General features: G+C 31.1%; 2 protein-coding genes across 7 annotated transcripts in view; one reads left to right on the top strand and one right to left on the bottom strand.

The window, feature by feature from the left end:
* Window positions 1–15,779, bottom strand: part of LOC111641197 (retinoic acid receptor RXR-alpha-A-like) — an 85,977-nt gene extending 70,198 nt beyond the window's left edge. The window contains exon 1 of one of the 3 annotated variants that reach the window (XM_023387334.1): window positions 8,903–9,647. In XM_023387334.1, the coding sequence (XP_023243102.1) occupies window positions 8,903–9,002 (100 nt within the window). In that variant the 5' untranslated portion in view covers window positions 9,003–9,647. Of the gene's footprint in view, window positions 1–8,902; window positions 9,648–15,642 lie in introns of those variants that run through there. The other 2 variants (XM_023387335.1, XM_023387333.1) reach the window with 2 other exon arrangements.
* Window positions 7,819–21,630, top strand: part of LOC111641196 (beta-1,3-galactosyltransferase brn-like) — a 25,242-nt gene continuing 11,430 nt past the window's right edge. The window contains exons 1-2 of one of the 4 annotated variants that reach the window (XM_023387330.1): window positions 15,869–15,883; window positions 16,628–16,816. In XM_023387330.1, the coding sequence (XP_023243098.1) occupies window positions 16,785–16,816 (32 nt within the window). In that variant the 5' untranslated portion in view covers window positions 15,869–15,883; window positions 16,628–16,784. Of the gene's footprint in view, window positions 7,857–15,818; window positions 15,884–16,366; window positions 16,566–16,627; window positions 16,817–21,630 lie in introns of those variants that run through there. The other 3 variants (XM_023387329.1, XM_023387332.1, XM_023387331.1) reach the window with 3 other exon arrangements.

The following is a 21,630-nucleotide window of genomic DNA, read 5'->3' on the forward strand; positions in this document are numbered from 1 at the left end:
TAATGTGGACTGATGCTATGTTATATAACTGAAAATTTTGGAATAAAAATTACAAGTAGCCTATGAAAGATTTATATGTATCACTTTTAAATCTTTTTTTATAGTTTGGTGAATGTAATCATATAAACCCTATAATAACAGTTTTTACATAATTTATTATACAGGTAATACATATGGTACTTTTAGGAATAACGTGTAATAAGCCATTAATATTAAAATGAAACTATTTATAAGTTACATTTTAATAGGAACAGTTTGTCTCACATTAAAGTTAAATAAAAAGTAATAGAAACAAATCATTTTGTAATAAAGCGTTTTAATGCTTTAAACTTTCTTTTAAAAAATCCTTTAGTTTTTTGCTTTATATTGACTGCAATGTTCAGCAGTCACCTCATAGTGGGTCTGGCCAAAACTGTGACAGGCTTGGAGGAAAGGCACTCTTAGTGTTCAAAGGTCAGAATTAAAAAAAAATCAGTTGCTTGGTAAGTCAAGATAAAAAGTACTAAAGTAACTATCTGCTCAGTGCATTCATAACAAAACTTTTATGAATTACAAAAAAGTATCATGTATTCAAAAATTTGGGGAAACCTAAATTGAAGCAATACAGTAATAAATTATCTTCAGGATATGATAATTTTTAGAAACTTAACTGAATTTAGAACAAACTGCATTATCAAAGGTTAAGCATACAAACACCTAATCATCAGCAAGAAATTGTTTAAAACGTACTGTAATGTTCTAACATTAATTTTATACAATTTCTATTTAGTATCTGTATGCTGAAACTTAACTATAGATTCAATTTAAATTTTGAACACAATTTTTTACATTTAACTAAACAATATCTTATTATTCTCAAACTATAAATTATTATGTATACTTTCAATGTATAATTTTATATTAATATTTATATACACACACATAACTAACTTTCTAGTTATTAAATTTTAGTATTAAAATTTATTCTTCAAAAATAAGAAAAAAAAAAACTTCTGTTTAATAATTGTATAATTTTTATATTTCAAATCTTTACATACAGATATCTATCACTGTTTTAGATGAGTTATTTCTTTCACATTCAAGTGACTTATTAAAGTCTTTCAGTTCGGTAATCATCGATACTGAAGAGGTTGCTATCAAAGGATAAATCATACTAGATATCTATCTCAATGTTGCACTAGCTATTTGACAAAGGTCACACTCTTGACAGATTCATTCTATAGACTAACTACTGTTGATCAAACAATAGATATCCTTTATATAAAAAATTATAAAATAGCTTTCACATTGCGTGTGTTAATAATTTTAACAATAAAATAATAAACATTCATATAAGTCTGTGAAATATAGATAAAAAAAAATGCTAAATAAATTTATAAAAGTCAGCCAAATATTAATATTAAACATGAATTTGATAATTTGATTTATTTATAATAGTAATTTTTTTCTTTATTTCTTTCTATATCATAGTTATACTGGGTGGCTAAATAAGTCAGTTATTCAAAATATATTTTAAGAATGGTTGCATTGTTGTATTCTTGTTAAACATATTTATCTTAAATTATTCAATGTTATATTCAATGTTTTAGATTTAAATATGTGTTTTTACATGTAATTTTACATCTTTTTTTTTTTTATAAACTATTTACTGTATTACAATAGAATTCCAGTTAACCCATTTATCCAAGGCAAATTGTGGAAGAGTACTTTGTCAACAAAGACAAGAGAATGTGACAGTGCAATTTCATGTATCTTGGCCAGTCACAGCATTCAAAAAGGGCTCTAGAAGTTTTAAAAATAATTTACTCTAGTGACTTCTCAAGATTGTTTAATGTCTCCTGAAATTTACATTAACTGTAATTTTAATCATAGATTTAAATTAGCTTTAATAAATACATTTATAAATCAAATTTAAAAACTTTTGTATTATATAATTTAAAAGTCATTGTCTTCAATAAGTCTAACTGAAAAACAGAATGCCGCGTACACAACAACGTATCCAAAACCAGTTTATTTAATAATTTACCGAACATTGAATTATACACAGAACTCTTATTCTACATTATCCTGAATAATCAAGACTCTACTGTAGTATATTAAAAAAAATAATTACATTTTATATATTTTGAATAATGGTTCAAGAACATTTATGCTATAATGATTGAACCAGGTTTTCCTTTTTATTTTCCAAAAAGAAATCTGATTCTGGGACCAAAGGACTTCCAAAAACATTTATCAATTTTTCTTGTCTGATTTCTTAAAAGCAATTGTTTTCATGATAATTGTTAAGAACATTAAATAAGGAATCAAAATTTAAAAAAATTTAATGCTATTCTATAATTATAAATTGGTCAATTAAAACTTGACATATTGAATATTTTCTGAAACAGTAATTACTTTAAAACTGATATAATGTAGCTTTAGTTTGTTTTCTTCTCTTAATATTATTTCCCAAAAGGTTTCCAATGCTGTTTTCTTTTTGTTTTCCTCTCATTAAATACATTTTTATCTTAAGTCAATGATCTTTTAAATCTCATCTAATTAGTTCTAGTTTTGTAAACACTTTCCATCTTGAATGAATAAAATGTATAATGGTTTAATCATATACTTCGGAGAATGCTTTCTTTCTTTTATCATTTATGAATACAACATATTTATTCACCTGATACATTTATTATATTTAGATAAACACTTGTGCACAGCCATTTTGGTCTCAAAAGTCAGCATTTTAAGATGGAAATAAAATTATATCCTGTACTTAAACTTATTTCAAAGATGTGTCATGTATTGAAAACATCTAGAGTAAATGTATAGAATAGGGCCTTGTTTTACACAGGACTGATATATGCAAATTTGTGTTTTCACAGGTAGCAAATGATTAGGTTAACTCACTCCTAGGTTAACATTGGTGAAGCGGAACAAAATTGATGAGGGGAGTCTTGTTAAAAAATTGTTCCGGAACAACCAAATTTTATTATCAAAAAACTCAAAAATTGTATTATATTTTTTTAAATTTCAACATATGTAAAATTTACAAATATAATAAATATATATACTATAATAGATCTTTAAAATTGTCATAAAGTACATATGACAAACTATATTTTAACAATTGTTTTAATCCTTTCTAAATAATAATTATACTAACCTGTATTACTTTCCCTCTGAATTTGTCTTGAACGTCACTTTATTATTGTAATTTTTTTATTATATAATACTGTCATAGCCAAAATGAACCCCAGCCCCACCGCTAGAAACAGAATGATGCAAACCAATGTGCTTACTCTCGCTAGTTGCTAGCTTTCTAAGGTGGCGACAGATGAGAGCTCTGCACTGTGTAACATGCAATGAACAAAATGTTCGCTCATTTGGAACAGCCTGTGAACACAAATTGTTCCATCACTGCAGCTGCGCACCCCAAACCATTTTCTGTCAATCTTTGCCACCAACATGAAGGGTTTTGTTTCTGCAGCATTCTTTATTTCCGATGCTCGCACACATCTTGGTACTGATGTGTGTGATATAAAATGACCTTTATGAATCTTAAACATAAGACATAAGTTTATGTCACATAATTGACAAAAACTTAATATTTCCAAAACTCGGAACTTTTTAAAATGCTGTTAAAAATCGGAACTGTCCCTGCCAAAAGCAGGACGTCTGGTCACCTTATCCTAGTGCCATTGAATCAGACTTTTGTCAGCAAACCATGCTTCTTAGCTTTTGACATTTCAAAACATGAAAAACTAGTAAATGCTACTCACTCACCATGGTAAATAACATGGTTTTCATATATTTTTCTCTGGTAATTGAGCAGAGCAAGGTGAAGTTCTCTTAGTGATGACTTTAATGCTTGTGTAACAGTTAATTCCTCTAAAACTGCTTAACCAATTTAAATCATTTTTTGCAATCAATTAGAATCCATCTCAGTCTAGGTCATGAAGCAAACAGCATTTTAAACTTTAATCTGTAACTGGAGATAATATTGTCAACTTTGACCTTGTATAAGTCTATGGGTGAGCAGAGTGAAGCTTAGTTCACACTGGGCGTGATTCGCTGGCGAAAGCGAAAAATAGAGCGAATAACCGGTGAAACATGACTCGTTTGACGGGTTATTCGCTCTGTTTTTCACTTTCACCAGTGAATCACGTCCAGTGTGAACTAAGCTTGAGATGTCTGGCCCACACTGGCAAATCTAGTGTACTCAATACTGTGTAAGAAAATTTTTTTGTATATTCAGAAATGTCAGGCTAAAATATTATTCATTACAGTATAAAGTAAAATATTTCATACACATTTTAACATTTTTCTGTTAACTGAAAATGGTTGCATAAATGTCTAGGCAATCAACTGGAACTATTTGGGGCGAAGTGTGAATATACATGAAATTTCATTCTATACATACGTGATGACATGCAATCCCTACATAAAACAAGACCTTACTGTATATATAAAATACATATAATTTTGCATGTTTTATTAGTATGAACTACTAATGAATAAAACAAAGTTAACATAACATTTAAAAATAAAATGCTTTAAATAAATTATTTTTTTCACAATTTTTAAAATTATTTAAGCATCTTTCTGGTTTAGTACAGAAGAATATATGCCATCTAAACCTCTGATTTAATATAAGAATTTGAAAATAGTCACTTAAATAGCCAAAAATAATCAAAATTAATAGTGAAACATACTATAACTCCTTGATGATAAATAAGACAATATGTTGCTATTATTTACTTTACATTATTTTCAAAGCTGAAGCACTTCATTTCTAGATGCATCAAAGTATATGAAGAAACATTGTAATAATATTAATGTAATATAAATAAGACTTACTTATTGTAAGGTCAGTAACTGTTATCGGGTATAACCTCACAGGCTTCAAACATAACACTTATTATTATGTTAAAGTTTAATGATGATGTTGTTGCTAACATTTCTTATTTCAATAATGTCAAGACTGTTAAAGATAGCATCAAAATAAAACCACCAAAAAGTTACTATTAATTAATTATAATTAACCTCTAGGTAACGTAGGGGATTTACCCAAGATTTCATGATTCAGGTATCTCAAGACAGGCAAATATATGCTTGTAAACATTCAGTGAATATTAGCTAGGATCCTAAAACCTTGTACAGTATCAAGAACAAATGGACCTCAACTTTTAGAAATAATGCATTCATAAAAATCTGTATGAAAGTCAAATATCCAAATATTAAGCAATAGAGTTGCATGTTATAAAGGGAATTTTGTTCCCAAAGAACTTAAAACTATAACATTTCTTAAGATAGAAAAGTTTTGTATGTAATTTGGGCCACAATTTGAAAAAATTGTAGATCTATAAATTCCCACTGTCATTCGTATGTCTGTCTGTCCTTCCTTAATCTCAAGAACAGAGTTAGATGAAAGATGAGACCAGATATGGAAACCTGAGGGACAGGAGGCCCTAATTAACTACACATGAACTTCCAATAAAAACCAGAAGTCACATTATTTCAATTAAAAAATTTTCCTCTGAAAGGTGTTAGGTAGATGACCAGCACGACTTTATTGTTAAAGGAAAAGTATGATGTATAGAGGCAAGACACTTCTAATTTGAGATGGAGAGCATATATTTTAAATTAAATAAATCAAAAATTGTAGCCTGACATTATGACAAAGTCACAATAAATAATTGCTCATATAAATAAGACTTATTAAAGTTTTAATCAAGTTTTTAAATAGAATCTCTATTAAAAACATGACGAAGGCTTATCAATCGAGCCGAAAACGTCAGTTTAATTAAAATTAATTACTGGAAAAGTGTGTAAGATGTGTTCAGTATACAGTTTATACAAAGATGATTTTTGAAAAGAATAAAATTTTTGAGAATATTTAATAGAGCAAAATTTTTATGTTGCTATTTTAAAACCTTTCTACAAAGTTAATGAAACCTTTACTCCTATTTACTTATTTCAATAATTAAACCTGCAGCATTAAAAGATAAAAGTTTATAAAAATAGACAGGGGAAAACAGTCGTTAACAAGCAATTTGACAAATTACTCTTATATTTAAAATAGCAAACAGAAAAAAAAAAATTAAAACAGCATCAATTTTATACAGTTTAGTGAGTTGGTTAAGAACCACCCAATTACTTTAATCACTAATGAAATGACTATTTTTACATAGAAAATGAAGCAAACAATAAAGGACGATTCATTAATAAATGACATTACAATGGCAATTATTAATTATTGATATCTCCATACACATCAACATTAATATAAATTACCATTATGGGGGGGGAAAGCATTTTTTACTCCAGCAAATCAGCCAAGCATAGCATTTAAAAAGTAACATATAACAATACTTCTGTTTGACTTTCTAATTGTCAAGGTCATTATCTACAATACTCAATGTACCACAGTTAAACAATGATCCATTCAATATGAACGTACTTGATAGCTGTTTGTTTTTATGACATGTTTTCATTGATTTCAATCAACTTTTTTTTCTTTTTTTATAGTTTCTTTATCTTTGGGGAAAGTGCTGATTCTGTTCAGTTTACTTCATTTACAAAACTTTTTAGCACTTAAATTAAAAATAAAAGCTAATTAAATGCTGCAATTTTCCTCCATTTTGTTGCAAATTACTCAAAAAACTAAAAAAATTCTTATAAGTTCTATATATATATATGTGTACAAGCACACCATTCATTTCACTTCATCTATCAAACTGTTCAACATTTATTTAATAGCAGCATTTAATTGAATTTATTTAGAACAAAAACCAATTAAATGCCACCTTCAATTTTTCTGCAAATTACTAAAAACAAAATATAATAATCAACCCATACAAGTTATACATATTTAAGCAATTTGCTTCATGTAGTACTTATTTAACAGCATTTAATTAACTTTTCTTACAAAAAAAAAAAATTTAATTAATTAAACGCCCAATTTTCCAGCAAGTTACCGAAAGCAACAAGGTTACGCACACGTGCAAGTGTGTGTTATTCAATTTGCTTCATTGATAGCTAGTTACTGGTTAAGCAAATTCAATTAAAAAGGCCGCAATTTCGCAGGATTCTATTGTAAAATTACAAAAATAATTAATTAAATGCCCGATTTTCCAGCAAGTTACTCAAATCGGCGAAGTTACGCACACGCAAGCGAGTTATTCCATTCGCTTCGTTATTAAAAGATACCGGTTAAGTAAATTCAATTTAAAAAAAGGCCACAAATTCGGCAGGATCCTATTGCAAAATCTTTCAAAAAAAATTAGCCCATAAAAGCTTATGCACATAAGCAAACGTCATTAAAGCACGATCACCTCCGTAACCACGACAACTGATCAAGGCCATACATAAACATTTACGAGGGACGACATAGCAAATTAAGTTAACCTACGCGTTTAAAAACACTCTCATTATCTTTAAAAAAAGAGAGAGAGAGAAGGAGAATGAGAGGGGTAAAAAGAACAAGTTGTTGGGTAATTTAAAACATGCCAGGAAAGCCAAACGAGTAACAAAACAGGTTGTGACTTTCTCTTTCGCAACGCACTTGTGGGTTATTAACACGTTTGTCTGTGTGTTTGATTGCGATAAAACGAAAACAGCGATTTTCCTAAAGGTCAAGGACGTATCATAAGCGACAACAGTCGCTAAGAATTATCCTATTTATACGACTAAACTCTTCAATCGAACGACAGGTCACTGATCTCAATGGCGGCTGACGCATAAAGGGGAATGTGTCGCAGTGACGTCGACGCGTGCGCTATATCCAATTAAAACATTGGTGAACGTTCAGAAATGAAACACTAAAAATGATCGATGATACAACGCTAGGGAGTGGTCGATGATGCTTCAAGGTCGTAGCGTTTTCTTTTTTTTACTTTTTTTTTAATCCTTTAAAAAGCTCGCTTTTAAAAAGGAACCCTAATAATAATAATAATAATAATAATAATTTCGTGAATAAAAATATACGTAATTTTTTTATTGATGACGAAATTAATTATAATTAACTGGCATCACTTAAAAAATATATTTTTTTTTTCGATGGTTTAAATGTTGCCAGCTCAACTTTGCTTTAAATTAATTTGAAAATTTCGTGTATTATTTATTACTTTTTAATTTAAAAAAAACAGGATAAATTCATAAATATATTTATATTTATTTATTTATTTTAAATTTACGATAGGTTTCGCGTCACTAATTTCAATTTTTGCGTGACTATAAATATCGGAATTAACTTTCGAAAGTTAAATCGATTCGCGCCATTCGATCTTTCGATCTAATTCCGTTCGTGACGATCTAACACTGACCTCGATGACTTATTCTGCTTTAAAAACCAAACGGCAAACAGATGTATTCTAAAACATATATTGTAGGGTGTATGTGTATTTAAAAAAAAATGATGCACGTGATAGGCCATTAAGTAACTGTTGGTGTAATTACAAAGATAATTGTTCCCGGTAACGTTTATGTATTCCTCAAATGATTTACATAATATGCGGCGAACAATACGACAAGTTTTCTGTTGATAAAACGAGAATAAAGTACGTGGATCCGGCAGAAATTAGAAACCTACTGACCTATATTCTACCAATCGATATCCGAGGATGTGTGGAGATTGATGACACTGTTGGCTGCAGGACGAGAAAGGGAGATTCGAGAGGATGTGAGAAATAATTGATCGGAATATCGAGAATACAGAGATGATAAAAAGTTGCATAAACCATTAAAAAATTATTTTTAAAAAATAATAAATGCAATTGTCTGGTGCATCGACGCTTACCCCGATTCTAACTCCCCTGCCCCATTTTTTTACGCGTAAGAAACACTTTTCGAACACATTAATGAGTAGAGTAGTATGTAAACTGTAAGGTAAATGAAAAGAAAATACGCGTGACCTTACCTGGTACACATGGAGATTGAAACCAGGATGAAGACACTTGCGATTGTGACCCATATAACAGTGCAGTGACAGATAGTTTGGGTCTCTCCTTTTTGTACATGGTTTTCTTGTCCGCTAAATGGACATCATAAGGTCGAGAAATGGATACCGATTTATCGACATCTTTAATTTTAAGATCCACATATAGACACACACACACACAATCGATGCCACGGACACGTGCTACACGTGATATATGGCACCAACGCGGTCGATAACAAGAAACCCCCCCAGCAAACGATGACGATGGAAGTGTGCTTGCTGTCCGTTTGCTTCGATGACAAAACTGAATGTACGAATGACGGCGAGAAACGAAAATGGGGACAGGCGAGAGCGCTCAAGGCCAAGGTCTGGATGGATGCCAGCATGAATAGAAAAACGGTAGGGAACACACATACAACGTATGTGATGGGAGATGGGATTGGCCTTCGTGGCACTGCGGCCGGCGCACGCATACACAACTGTTCAGTAGTGGTATATCAGAGGTAGAATGACTAGTATATTACATACGAGTAAAGAAATGCACAGGTACGTTAAACAAACACAGGAAATTCACATTCGATTCGTATTATTAAAACAAATAACCGATTGAAACGAGGTATTCCCATGTAGAGAGAGATGGTGTTAGAGCAACCAGTCTCTCCTCATCGAAGGAAAGGAAACACATCACCAAGTTTAGGTGCATTAAATAAATATAAATTTTTAAAAAAATTACTAGAAATATAAAGAGAAAACAAACCACGCGAGTGTCAAAAAGTTTCCAGGTTTTTAAAGTTTTATTTTGTCTTTACGTATATATTAATAGCTTATTGTTATATTTTAATTAGTAAAATAAATTAAATTTATCTGTAGATAAAGTTGAATGGAACAAGAATATTTGTAAATAAATCTTGAAAGTTTACGTATGTTATCGATATTATCCTTAATAATTACAAATCCCCTGACAAATTTTAATTCCATAGTGGAGGACATACTATGGGCTTTCATCATACATCCTCCGGGATCAGAGGATCTCCGTGTTTTCATGGCCTCTCGTAGATGTTTAACAGGAAAATGTTTTTAAAAAAAAATCACTTGATAACTCAAAGGAAATCCGAATATTAAAAGTATTAATTTTTTAAGCACTAAAGGAAATTTTCACGTAATTTATCCTCAGTATAGAATCCCTTCAATAAAACTAACGAAGAGCAAAAGGAAATATTTCAAAGTTAAAATAATACTGTATATATTCCGAAACACGAAATAAATGAGTGCAGAGTACATTTTTATGTTTGGTTAATTTAACTTCCAAACACTTTGTGCCTCGATTCGCATTACGAAAACAGGTGAAACATGGAGTAATAGCATAACAAAATATATGTATTTTATTAAAAATATAGTATGCAAATTAATAAAATAACGAAAAAAAAAATATTATGTAAGATTAGCCCAAAGTCAGTTAACCGAATTTTTTTTGTAAGCAATTCAGAAATCTGTGAAAGCGTTGTAATTTACATGTTCAACGCGATGGTTCTTTTTTTTTGCAAAATTTTGAGTATTTGAGTCAGAATTGCTAAATTAGGAACATCTTTACGATGCTTAACTGACTTTCCAGCTACCCTGGATATTTAAATGCGAATCTTAAAACATGCCATTGTGTCTAGTGAATGGAAAAATGCATTCGTGACGTGTTTCGTAACACACAAAATTAAACTTATTAATGATCGTAATCTTATTTTTAGAAAGGAAACAATTTACGAATCGCGGATATGAATAGCCTCAACCAATAATTCACAAATATCCTGATAAATTTTCTTTACAAATCAGGAAACGGTTTAAACAACTTTCAACGAAGGAACCCTTCAGAAAAATTCTTACATAAATGCACATAAAAATGGGTCAAAAAAAAAATTCTAGTAGTAAACTTAAGATTTTTTTTGTACATGACATGGTAAGAAATTCTAGAACAATTAAGATAACCTTGAATGGAATATAAGATGATGTGAGCTCTTTGTAAGAAAAGTAAGAAAAGTTTAACTTTTCCCTTCAGCAGGGGCAATCTTGACTGGAAGTATTTAACTAGCTGCCCTTGAACGGCAGTTACACCTGCAAGGCCTTGGAAAACAAACCGCCCACGTGCTCTTAAAACAAGCTAAGAATTGGGTGGACACGTTGAAGACAATTACCGACTTATCACCAAATTAAAAATGTATAAATAAAATAAATAAAAAAAAGGAAGCAAGTACAGTTAGAAAGTAGAAGTTTATTCAAGCGATAATTAATCAACAACGTTCCCTACAAAGACCAACAAGTACAGGTGCACGGAGGAAAAACTATTTTTAGACTTCCTTACTTGTAAAATAAATAAATAAATAAAAACAATGTGTTCAATGTTATATATATAATTATTTTTTTTATTAGATTATTAACTAAGCTAGAATATGTAAATAAACTTTACCGGGTGCAAAGGTTATCTCTACATTTATTTGCCATTTTATAACAAAGTAAAAACCTACAGATCTCGATTTAAAAAAAAAAAAACTGATAATAGTATTAGCCACAGAATTTATTTAGTGAATTTTTCTGTCATGTAGCGTATACAAGAAAAGCATATTATGTACTGTATAGTACTGTACATTACATTAATATATATATATATATATAGCACACAGGATCCTAATTACAAGAAATCCGATAATTATCGCGACCTGTATAAATGTTTTACCACTTTGATCTATATCTAATTTAAATATTAATTTTTTGAATAATTACTTGGCACGTAACTGAGTTAAAGTATGATAATTTTTTTTGGATGACCCAGATTTTATATTCACTATAAAATTTTTAATGATAACGTATAAAAGTTTTATTCACGAAAAAAAAAATATGTGTATGTACGTATATATATATATATCGTGTGTTGTACAGCTGATATATTTTATTGGATGATGTCCAGTAGAATAATAATTATAGTCTACGGTATACAAATCCATTTTTATGACCTATTTTTATTTATATTAAACTCTTATGCAAATAAGTTACGACAGTTCACGTATCCAGCTGTGTGTGTGTGTGTGTGTTTTTTTTAATTTAAAATTTATATCTAGAACTCCCATAGACAGGGTTTTAAACATTGCCAAAATACGAGAGGTCACCGAGTAGAAGGCCGTTTTACTATTTGCGTCATGTAAACATTGTTGTTTGGCGTATATTTTCTTTTCGGTTTTTCTATATGTATTGATGGTAAATGTGCGGTTAAAAACTCGAACACACACACACAACAAACCAGCCAGCAAGTCGCCGGTACCAACATCATCTTATATTTTGGCAAGAATCCAGAACATGTATGCAAAGCAAGTTTTCTCCATCATTGAGTCGTTCAATGTCAAGATGGTGGTTGTTCAGGTCGACAGCTCGTTCACATCTTTTTACACACGTGATTCTATGGTATTAATACTTATTAATTTCTAAATTAAGACTCTGTTCTAACGATTTTGTATAACGTGCAAAGGAGTTCGCTTGGTGATAGATGGCTCAGGAATTCGATAATAGATGAGTGACTCCTGAGCCGAATTTAATACGCACTAGCTGGGATTCAATTGTTAGAAACAAACAGTTGATTTTGTAATAGCGTACCTATTTTCTTTTTTTTTGGCACCAAGCCGGAAATGTATAGGTAACTACAATATATAGAATCCCATATCAAAAACCTGTTTCCCGCACTTATTTACCTTTTATGCGATTGTATCTTACTACTGCTCCGATATATCATTGATTAAAATGGATAATCGAATATAAAACACGGCATCGGACTATAAAATTCTCAAAATTTATCAAATTCGTAGCGTTTTTTTTTAAACAGAAACGAATGCGGAATCACAAATAAAATGATTGCTTTGTATACCAGCTGGCGACTGGTATACTATACAACAATTATATAACAACACATTTCATTATCAATAATACGATTATGGAAAGGGTGCAGCCTATTAAATAACCAAATGACATTTTAGCATTAAAAATAGGTCATGGTGCCAAGGGCCTTTCCAGCTGCACTGCGTTGTCGGCCATACAAAAATAGAACAAATCACATGACAAAATGAAGAGAGGCGCAATGACCTTGACTCTAGAAAACCTTTTCAATCTACCTCTACCTCTCATGATTACTTGATTATATATATAAATCAATGGGTGACTGACAGGATAAGTTATTATATAAATAATTAAATATATATATATACACTATATATACATACACACACACTGTGCACATTCAAAATATTCAGTACAGTGTAAGAAAAGCTCCAATGCCATTTAAATTTGGAATGGTGGCAAAAATATCTTTAAAATACCAAGTAATTTCTAAAATATTTTTGATACTAAAAATGTAAATATCAAACTGAAAATAATTTGACTCGGTTATGGCTTTTATATAGAGAATTTATGATACAACAAAAATGTTAAAAGCCATCAGACAACCTTGAAAATTATCAGGGTTTAAAATGTTAAAGTATATAAGTAAATCAGAAAAATTAAATACATAATATTCAATAATTAATCTAATATTGATAATATTTAAGTATATATAAAATAAAATAAAACTTTGTATTAACAATAAATACAGATATGATTAGTTTTTTAAAAGTTTATTATTCATCTATTCTCTTTTTTTTTTTTTTTAACACTGAAACTATACTGTATCAAAATTTTAAAATACATTTCTCTAATTGGCTCTCGTACAAAAATACAAGATAGAAATTACGGTTGGTTTATTCTCTCGCACCTAATTACACTCCAGGAAATTTATGCAATAAATTACATGCAGATCTCATTAGAAAGCGCTATTGCATAAATATTTATACAGTTGAAAATATATTATTTCTGCATAAACAAAGAACTTTAATAAGCGAAACAACAGAAATATGAAAGTTAGAAACGGGATAACATATTAAAATTAATCATAAGGTCCATTAGGATTGTTTTAAACTTTAGTTTGCCGCCTAATATAAATTTTTATTCATTGCTGAGCGATTTAAAGTGTAATTGTAAACTANGTTATTGTTTTTTTTTTATTGCTTCTATGTGACATGTTTTTGGGGTAGAAATAACTTAAAACTTGATTTGTATTGTGTTTTCGTGCTTTATTTAGGAATTTTATACTTTAAATTTCTCTTTGTAGGTGTTTTCTATTAACTTAAATCAATATAAATATATCAGTTAAACTGTTTACTTTATAATACTTCATAAAACTTTGTAGTATAATTAACACCTTCTTTACTGTTCATAAATAAAAGATCCAAAATTGGACAAGATTATAAGTATCATTCCCGTATAAGTAATATACCGAAAGGTACCACGTGTCTGCCGCGGCGACCGATGGTTCTTTCCGTTCCGTCATTTCTATAACCGTACTATAAAATAGTATGTAATTGAATGTTTTCATGTAAGTACTGAGGTCTGCAAGGAAACAGTTGCAGCCAGTTAATGTTAGATTGACTACCGGGGCCAACCGGTGGGCGGCGTAACTGCACAAGGCCCCTGCATGATCCAACTCTTGTGAAATTTAAAATTATATCGTTTTTCACTAAGTTAATTAACCTTCGCCAATCTATGTAACGGATGGTATGTTTACTGTTAAAATATTATTTTATAGTTCGAAACTGCTATTTTTTTTTTATTAAAAGGCCCATCGCGACAACTTTGAACCGGGCCCTGCTATTTCTCGGGCCTGCCCTGTCGATCACCTAAAACTTTTTCCGGGAAGAACATTATATCGTGCGTAGATCGTCGAGGTTCCTGCTACAGGATAATTGGAAAAACTTTTTTAAAAAAACATAAGCAATGTGGGTGTGTCTAGCCAAAATAGAAGGAACGTGAGTAAAATTTTACAATAGTGTATCTTAGAGACTCCAGAATACATGATTTCTTTTGCATTTTTTATTTTTTCACATAGGATAAAAATTAAATTAGCCACTTTAGTTAATATAATGAAGTAAGCAATATACTTTAACAGTGTGTAAAGTGTATTGCTTTATTTCATTTAAGGATAGTCTACAATTCTGATAATGTCGGTGATGTGTGACAGTGATATCTTCCCAGGATTGATTCATTAGTGAACACAAAGTATAGTACAAGCATATATATATATATATATATAAGGAATGACGTAAACATAACTTTATTATACTTTATATATATATATAAGATTATACCGTTTAAGATCCGAACGGTTACTGTATATTATACCGAACATATCGTCTTAAACAGCAATACGTTCGGTATAATATACGGTATAACAGTTCGGATCTTAAACCGTTTAAGATCCTAGCAATAGGCCAGGTGGCGGCCGAAGTTTTCGTCTCTAAAATGCGAACGTCGAACGTCAAGATGTTCGACGTCTGCATTTTAGGGTGAGACTATGCAGACGCGAGCGAGCGAATTTTCCGAGCGAGCTCGCGAAGAGGCGAGACGCTTAATAAATAAATAATAATAATAATAAATATTTAAGCAATATATATATAATTATAATGCCTACATATTCGTATATTTAAGATGGATAAAGTATAAAACGTATGGGAAAGGCGTAAACATTAGTTATAATAGGTAAAAGAGGAGAGAGAATGTCGAATGGGACATTGGACGATCGGTCAGTGAACCGACGATCGTGTAAGACAGAATTATAAGATATAAATCACGAAAACTAGAGCTTTATTTCTTCTTACTTCCATCCTGCGATGCCATAGTCTTCTCCTGCATCCGGAAGCAGCTTCGTATCCTCGATTTATTTCGAAGATATTAATTTCCTTCGGACGAGATTCTTCCACTCTCACCTTGATCCTTTCTTTGGCATCGGAGGGGATCGACATCACCAGGAATGATGGGTAAAGCGTATGTCGCCATCTGGCGTACGTTTTTGTAAGTAGAGATTTAAAATAGTCACGTTTTTTTTCTTTTTCTACGAAGGTAATGTAGTACAAAAAATCCTTTCGTTTTATTAAAATATAAATATGTAATTCTAAATTATATCATGTAATGTTGTATATATTTATATATAATTGATCTTTTCGTATTTGGTTGTTATTGTTTTTTTTTTTATTGCTTCTATGTGACATGTTTTTGGGGTAGAAATAACTTAAAACTTGATTTGTATTGTGTTTTCGTGCTTTATTTAGGAATTTTATACTTTAAATTTCTCTTTGTAGGTGTTTTCTATTAACTTAAATCAATATAAATATATCAGTTAAACTGTTTATTTTATAATACTTCATAAAACTTTGTAGTATAATTAACACCTTCTTTACTGTTCATAAATAAAAGATCCAAAATTGGACAAGATTATAAGTATCATTCCCGTATAAGTAATATACCGAAAGGTACCACGTGTCCGCCGCGGCGACCGATGGTTCTTTCCGTTCCGTCATTTCTATAACCGTACTATAAAATAGTATGTAATTGAATGTTTTCATGTAAGTACTGAGGTCTGCAAGGAAACAGTTGCAGCCAGTTAATGTTAGATTGACTACCGGGGCCAACCGGTGGGCGGCGTAACTGCACAAGGCCCCTGCATGATCCAACTCTTGTGAAATTTAAAATTATATCGTTTTTCACTAAGTTAATTAACCTTCGCCAATCTATGTAACGGATGGTATGTTTACTGTTAAAATATTATTTTATAGTTCGAAACTGCTATTTTTTTTTTATTAAAAGGCCCATCGCGACAACTTTGAACCGGGCCCTGCTATTTCTCGGGCCTGCCCTGTCGATCACCTAAAACTTTTTCCGGGAAGAACATTATATCGTGCGTAGATCGTCGAGGTTCCTGCTACAGGATAATTGGAAAAACTTTTTTAAAAAAACATAAGCAATGTGGGTGTGTCTAGCCAAAATAGAAGGAACGTGAGTAAAATTTTACAATAGTGTATCTTAGAGACTCCAGAATACATGATTTCTTTTGCATTTTTTATTTTTTCACATAGGATAAAAATTAAATTAGCCACTTTAGTTAATATAATGAAGTAAGCAATATACTTTAACAGTGTGTAAAGTGTATTGCTTTATTTCATTTAAGGATAGTCTACAATTCTGATAATGTCGGTGATGTGTGACAGTGATATCTTCCCAGGATTGATTCATTAGTGAACACAAAGTATAGTACAAGCATATATATATATATATATTAGAGATAAAATTTAAGATAAATATGATTAAAATGTGTTCAGTTTATAATTTAAAAAAAAGATATAACAGATATGTAGAAATAATTAAGAAACAAATTTTTTTTCCATTGTTAAAATTATTAGATGAAACAAATATTTTCAATTAATATTCTGGTCAACTTAATAATAAAATCCACACGATCAGGCTTGTATTTTTATGTATAGGATAATATACCACCTCATAAAACCTCTGGGTGCCCAGCAACAAATTTCATGGGTAAACAAATGTTTTCGGGCTCTTTCTGAGCTCTGATTCAGGTTTTCTGCTTTCTTTAAATGGAACATGAATCAAAGCTATCATTCAAATTCAAAACACTAAATGGTCAATGATATGCTGCAGCAAAAATGTGCGTCATTACATAATTCTGTGGATTACGTTGATTGGATGGCTTTCCATAGATAGTGTCGGTTTGTACATTGCTTGCCGAGCATATGAGATTTATTTTTCTTCTTCATAATTAATGCATGATCCTCCTGTCAGCTTTTGTTTACCCATGAAATTTGTCGCTGGGTACCAGAACATTTTATGAAGTGTGTTATACAGTGAGTCAAGTGTGAAAATGATTAAACTGTTGGATAGGATAATGATTATATTAATAAAAATATTTTATAAAATGCAAATTTCTGCCAAAATTAAATCTACAATATATATAAACTCTGTACATTCAGATAATTTGTTAATTATCTAACAAAGTAAATCATAAACTTAAAGTATAGACCTATTATTAAATCAGAATGACTGAAATATATAAACCTCATATGCATTTTTGGTTCTAATGGAAATCCAAGTGTATATCTTTTGCTAACATTTCAAATGTATTGACTTCCTAATTTACCATGATGCACATCATCTCTGCTTTTCGTCAATCTGAATTTAATATTTTTAAATATTCCATATAAATATTATAATAAAATCTTCAAATGATAAATTTTATTACATTAATGCTGTAATTACATAAAGATTAACAATTTTAAAAAAATTAATAATAATTAGGCTAAATTACTTAAATAACCCTTAATTTAGCCTAAAAATAATCCAGTGGTTTAAGCTTATAATGCTTTAAGAAATATGTCATATTTTGTGAATTTATTGCTTGATCTGAATATACAGTGCACTCTCATTAGTCTAAATCTGCACTAATCCAAGACAATTTTGTTTATTTTTCTGCTATTTATGTTTATTGTTCAGCCAAAAAGCAAAAATTACATCATAGCTTATTTTCACAAAACCATGACAAGTTTGTCAAGGATTTTTATATGTACCAAATACGGTATAAAAATTTTTTAATGTATGTAGAACTTTTCATGAATTTTGACCTGGCTGTTGTGATGCACAATAGCAAGGACAAATATATGTTAGTATGTGAAGGACATACAAGGAGGGACCCAAAAAAACCAAACTGAGAGTGCGCTGCCATTCGTAGATGTAGTAGAGAGTTCTCGCGTTACATGGGGTTAGTAGAGACCTTCGCGAAACAGCTGTGTAAACAGCGTCAGTTTGTAGGTTTACGTTTGAGCGTAGTGTTGTGTTTCTCTTACTGTTATTTTGTTCCGCCTGCGAAGTTCTGGGCATCCTTCAACATCTCGAAACGATGAAAACGTTGAAAAAATCTGCCAAAAAAGTGTTAAGACATCTGCGAAAGGATATGCGAAGGAAACGTCCGGAACTTTGGCGATCAGGTGACTGGTTCCTTCATCACGACAATGCCCCTGCACACAGGCCCGCCGTAAGCGGGTGTGCAAGGCGTGCACCGCACACGGGCGGCACGTCCAGGGGGGCGAGCGATCGGTCACGTAATAATTAGTCATTGTCATAATACCCACCCTACTTATAGCATAAGAAATGTCTTCGCATGGAGAAAAAAATCCGACTGGCGCGCAATTACTATATTCTTATTTATATTATAGCGTTAACAGCGCCTCTATTGGCATTTATCAGAATTAAGATGCAATGCGAAACGTCTGTCGGCATATGTCGAGGTTGAACCATCTGGCGGGCACCCGAAAGCCAAGTACCAATAGTCGTGCTGTATGATAGAAGTTGACAGGTTTGGCGAAAATAGGGAATCCCTACAGAGCTTCCTTCTCAATTTGTACTTGTACGCATTCGAACAGTTCTATTGCATATCAAATTGCAATTATTTTGTTAATAATTCTTCTGACATGGGTCGAAGTATAATTAATGATATTTTAACTTGGTTAGGATTTAAATCTGAAGCTTAAAGACGATTCAAGTAGTGAAACAGACATTGACAGTATTGATTTGTTTAATGAAATCAATACTTTAAAGTTGCATTTTCCAGAAAACCAGTCTAATGATCCACAAACCCCATTACAATATCTTTTTACTAATGACTTAATTTCAACAGTTCCAAACACAGCAATAGCACTAAAAATATTACTTACATTGCCGGTTTCAGTTGCATTTGGTGAAAGGTCCTTTTCAAAGTTAAAAATTATAAAAAACTATTTAAGATCAACAATGCACCAGCAAAGACTAAGTAATTTAGTTTATAGCTATATTTTCAATTGAACATGATATCTTAGACAGCTTGGATACAAGAAAATTGATAGCAGATTTCGCAAACATGAAGGCAAGAAGAGTTCAATTTCTGTAGATAAATATTTATATGGTTTTACACTTAAGTAAATAAAAATAACTTAGTAATAATAAATAGTTCTTTTTGTAAAGTATTTCTTTTCTTTTTTCACACCTTTATGAGACAACACTAAAGAGCCTTTCTGGCAAGCTCAGCGCAGGTAGTCGTAGTTAAACAGGGGCGGCATAATCGGTATTGCACACGGGCGTTCAAACAGCTAGCGGCGCCCCTGCCTGCACACACGGCTTTATGAGTGATTCACTATTTGGCCTCTCGGGATGGCCTGTCATTCCCCACTCTTTGTATTCACCAGACCTAGCCCATGCGACTTTTTTCTGTTTCCAAGATTGAAGAAAAATCTAAAAGGGAAGCATTTTGATGATGTGGAGGCAGTAAAAACAGCTTCGCTAAGGGCACTGGACGATATCAAGGTTGAAGAGTTCCAGAGATGCTTCAAACAGTGGGGAAAAAGACTTCACAAGTGCATCACATCTAATGGAGAGTACTTTGAAGGTGACTGAAGAAATTTTGTAAAAAAGTTAATAAATAAAGTTTTTATACAAAAAATCTGGTTTTTTTTTTTTGGTCCCCCCTTGTATGTTATGTGAATTTAAATTGCATCTCAGGTTACCAATGTATATTCTCTTTAAATACTCCAGAGTCTCATTCAGGTTATGCAGAGTCTGGCCAAGATTTGTGAAATAATCTATACTTAATTGTCTGTGGTTCTTTTTTGACATCCTTTTCTTTATGTATAACACTGCTAATCCAAACTTTTCAGTAATTCAAAACCTGTACAATAATAAAGAAAGAAAGCATTAAATAAAGGGTACAATTATACCTCTGAATGAGACTGTGGGATCTTTTCTGAGCTGTAGACCATGCCTATAGGAACAAAAACTTCACAGGAACCATACCTCTACATGTGACCCTTTGCAAGTTTTTTGGGATGAGTTTGGGAGAAAAAACACTCATTTGAGTAGATTTGGTTGTGCCAATGAGGCGTTTCAAATGTTATTCCTCAAGTCCATAGTAAATAAATGTTCAAAATTTAAATGTTTCTCATGATGTTGCAAAGTAGTAATAACAAGCATGGTTGGCTCATAATATCATCACGTTTACTCAACACAAGTGAGCTTGTTGTTTGTATTTGTTTGTTGTTTTAGAAATGCTATAATGCATTTCTAAAATGTTTCTAAAGTAAAGCATTCATATATAGCATTTCTAAAGTAAAAAAAAATTATCTCAATTTTTATTATGTAGTAAGTATATAAATTATTATACATGATTAAAACTATTTTTTCTTAACCAAAACAGTATATGAAAAAAAAAAAAAAAAAAACTCTATTAGAGCATTTGCAGGCTATGCATCCTCCTGCAACAGACTGTTAAAGAGTATAATCCTGCTTGTTTGGCAACCACATCTCATGATACAATGAAATACTTGAGACAGCACTGCACTGTTTAGCAGTACTGTTGCGAACAGTATGGCCAAATGGCAGAGTACTATGTGACCTGTAAACATTAATATGAAAAAGTCAAAAATTTTGTATCTTGAAATAATTTATTTTTATTAAATCAAAAGTACAGTAATACCCCGAACTTACGCGATAGGTGGGACCGAGCGGTAACCACGTAAGTTGAATTCGCGTAAGTCGGGGTATAATTTCGCATATAAATACATACAAATAATTTTTAATTGGGGCCGTAGACTAAAGAAAACAATAATTTAGAAAAAAAATGTTTAATAAAACCTTAGATAATACATATGTATAACAAATTAGGCCTATATTATTTTATAATTTTTCACATTTACTTGATTATTACGCCATAATTTTAACATTGTTTCCATCTCAGCGATAATACTGTGACGTTTACGAATGATGCTTGAATT

This window comes from Centruroides sculpturatus, unplaced genomic scaffold (assembly GCF_000671375.1).
Source record: "Centruroides sculpturatus isolate CEXI.00-Female unplaced genomic scaffold, Cexi_2.0 scaffold1386, whole genome shotgun sequence".
Taxonomy (NCBI): domain Eukaryota; kingdom Metazoa; phylum Arthropoda; class Arachnida; order Scorpiones; family Buthidae; genus Centruroides; species Centruroides sculpturatus.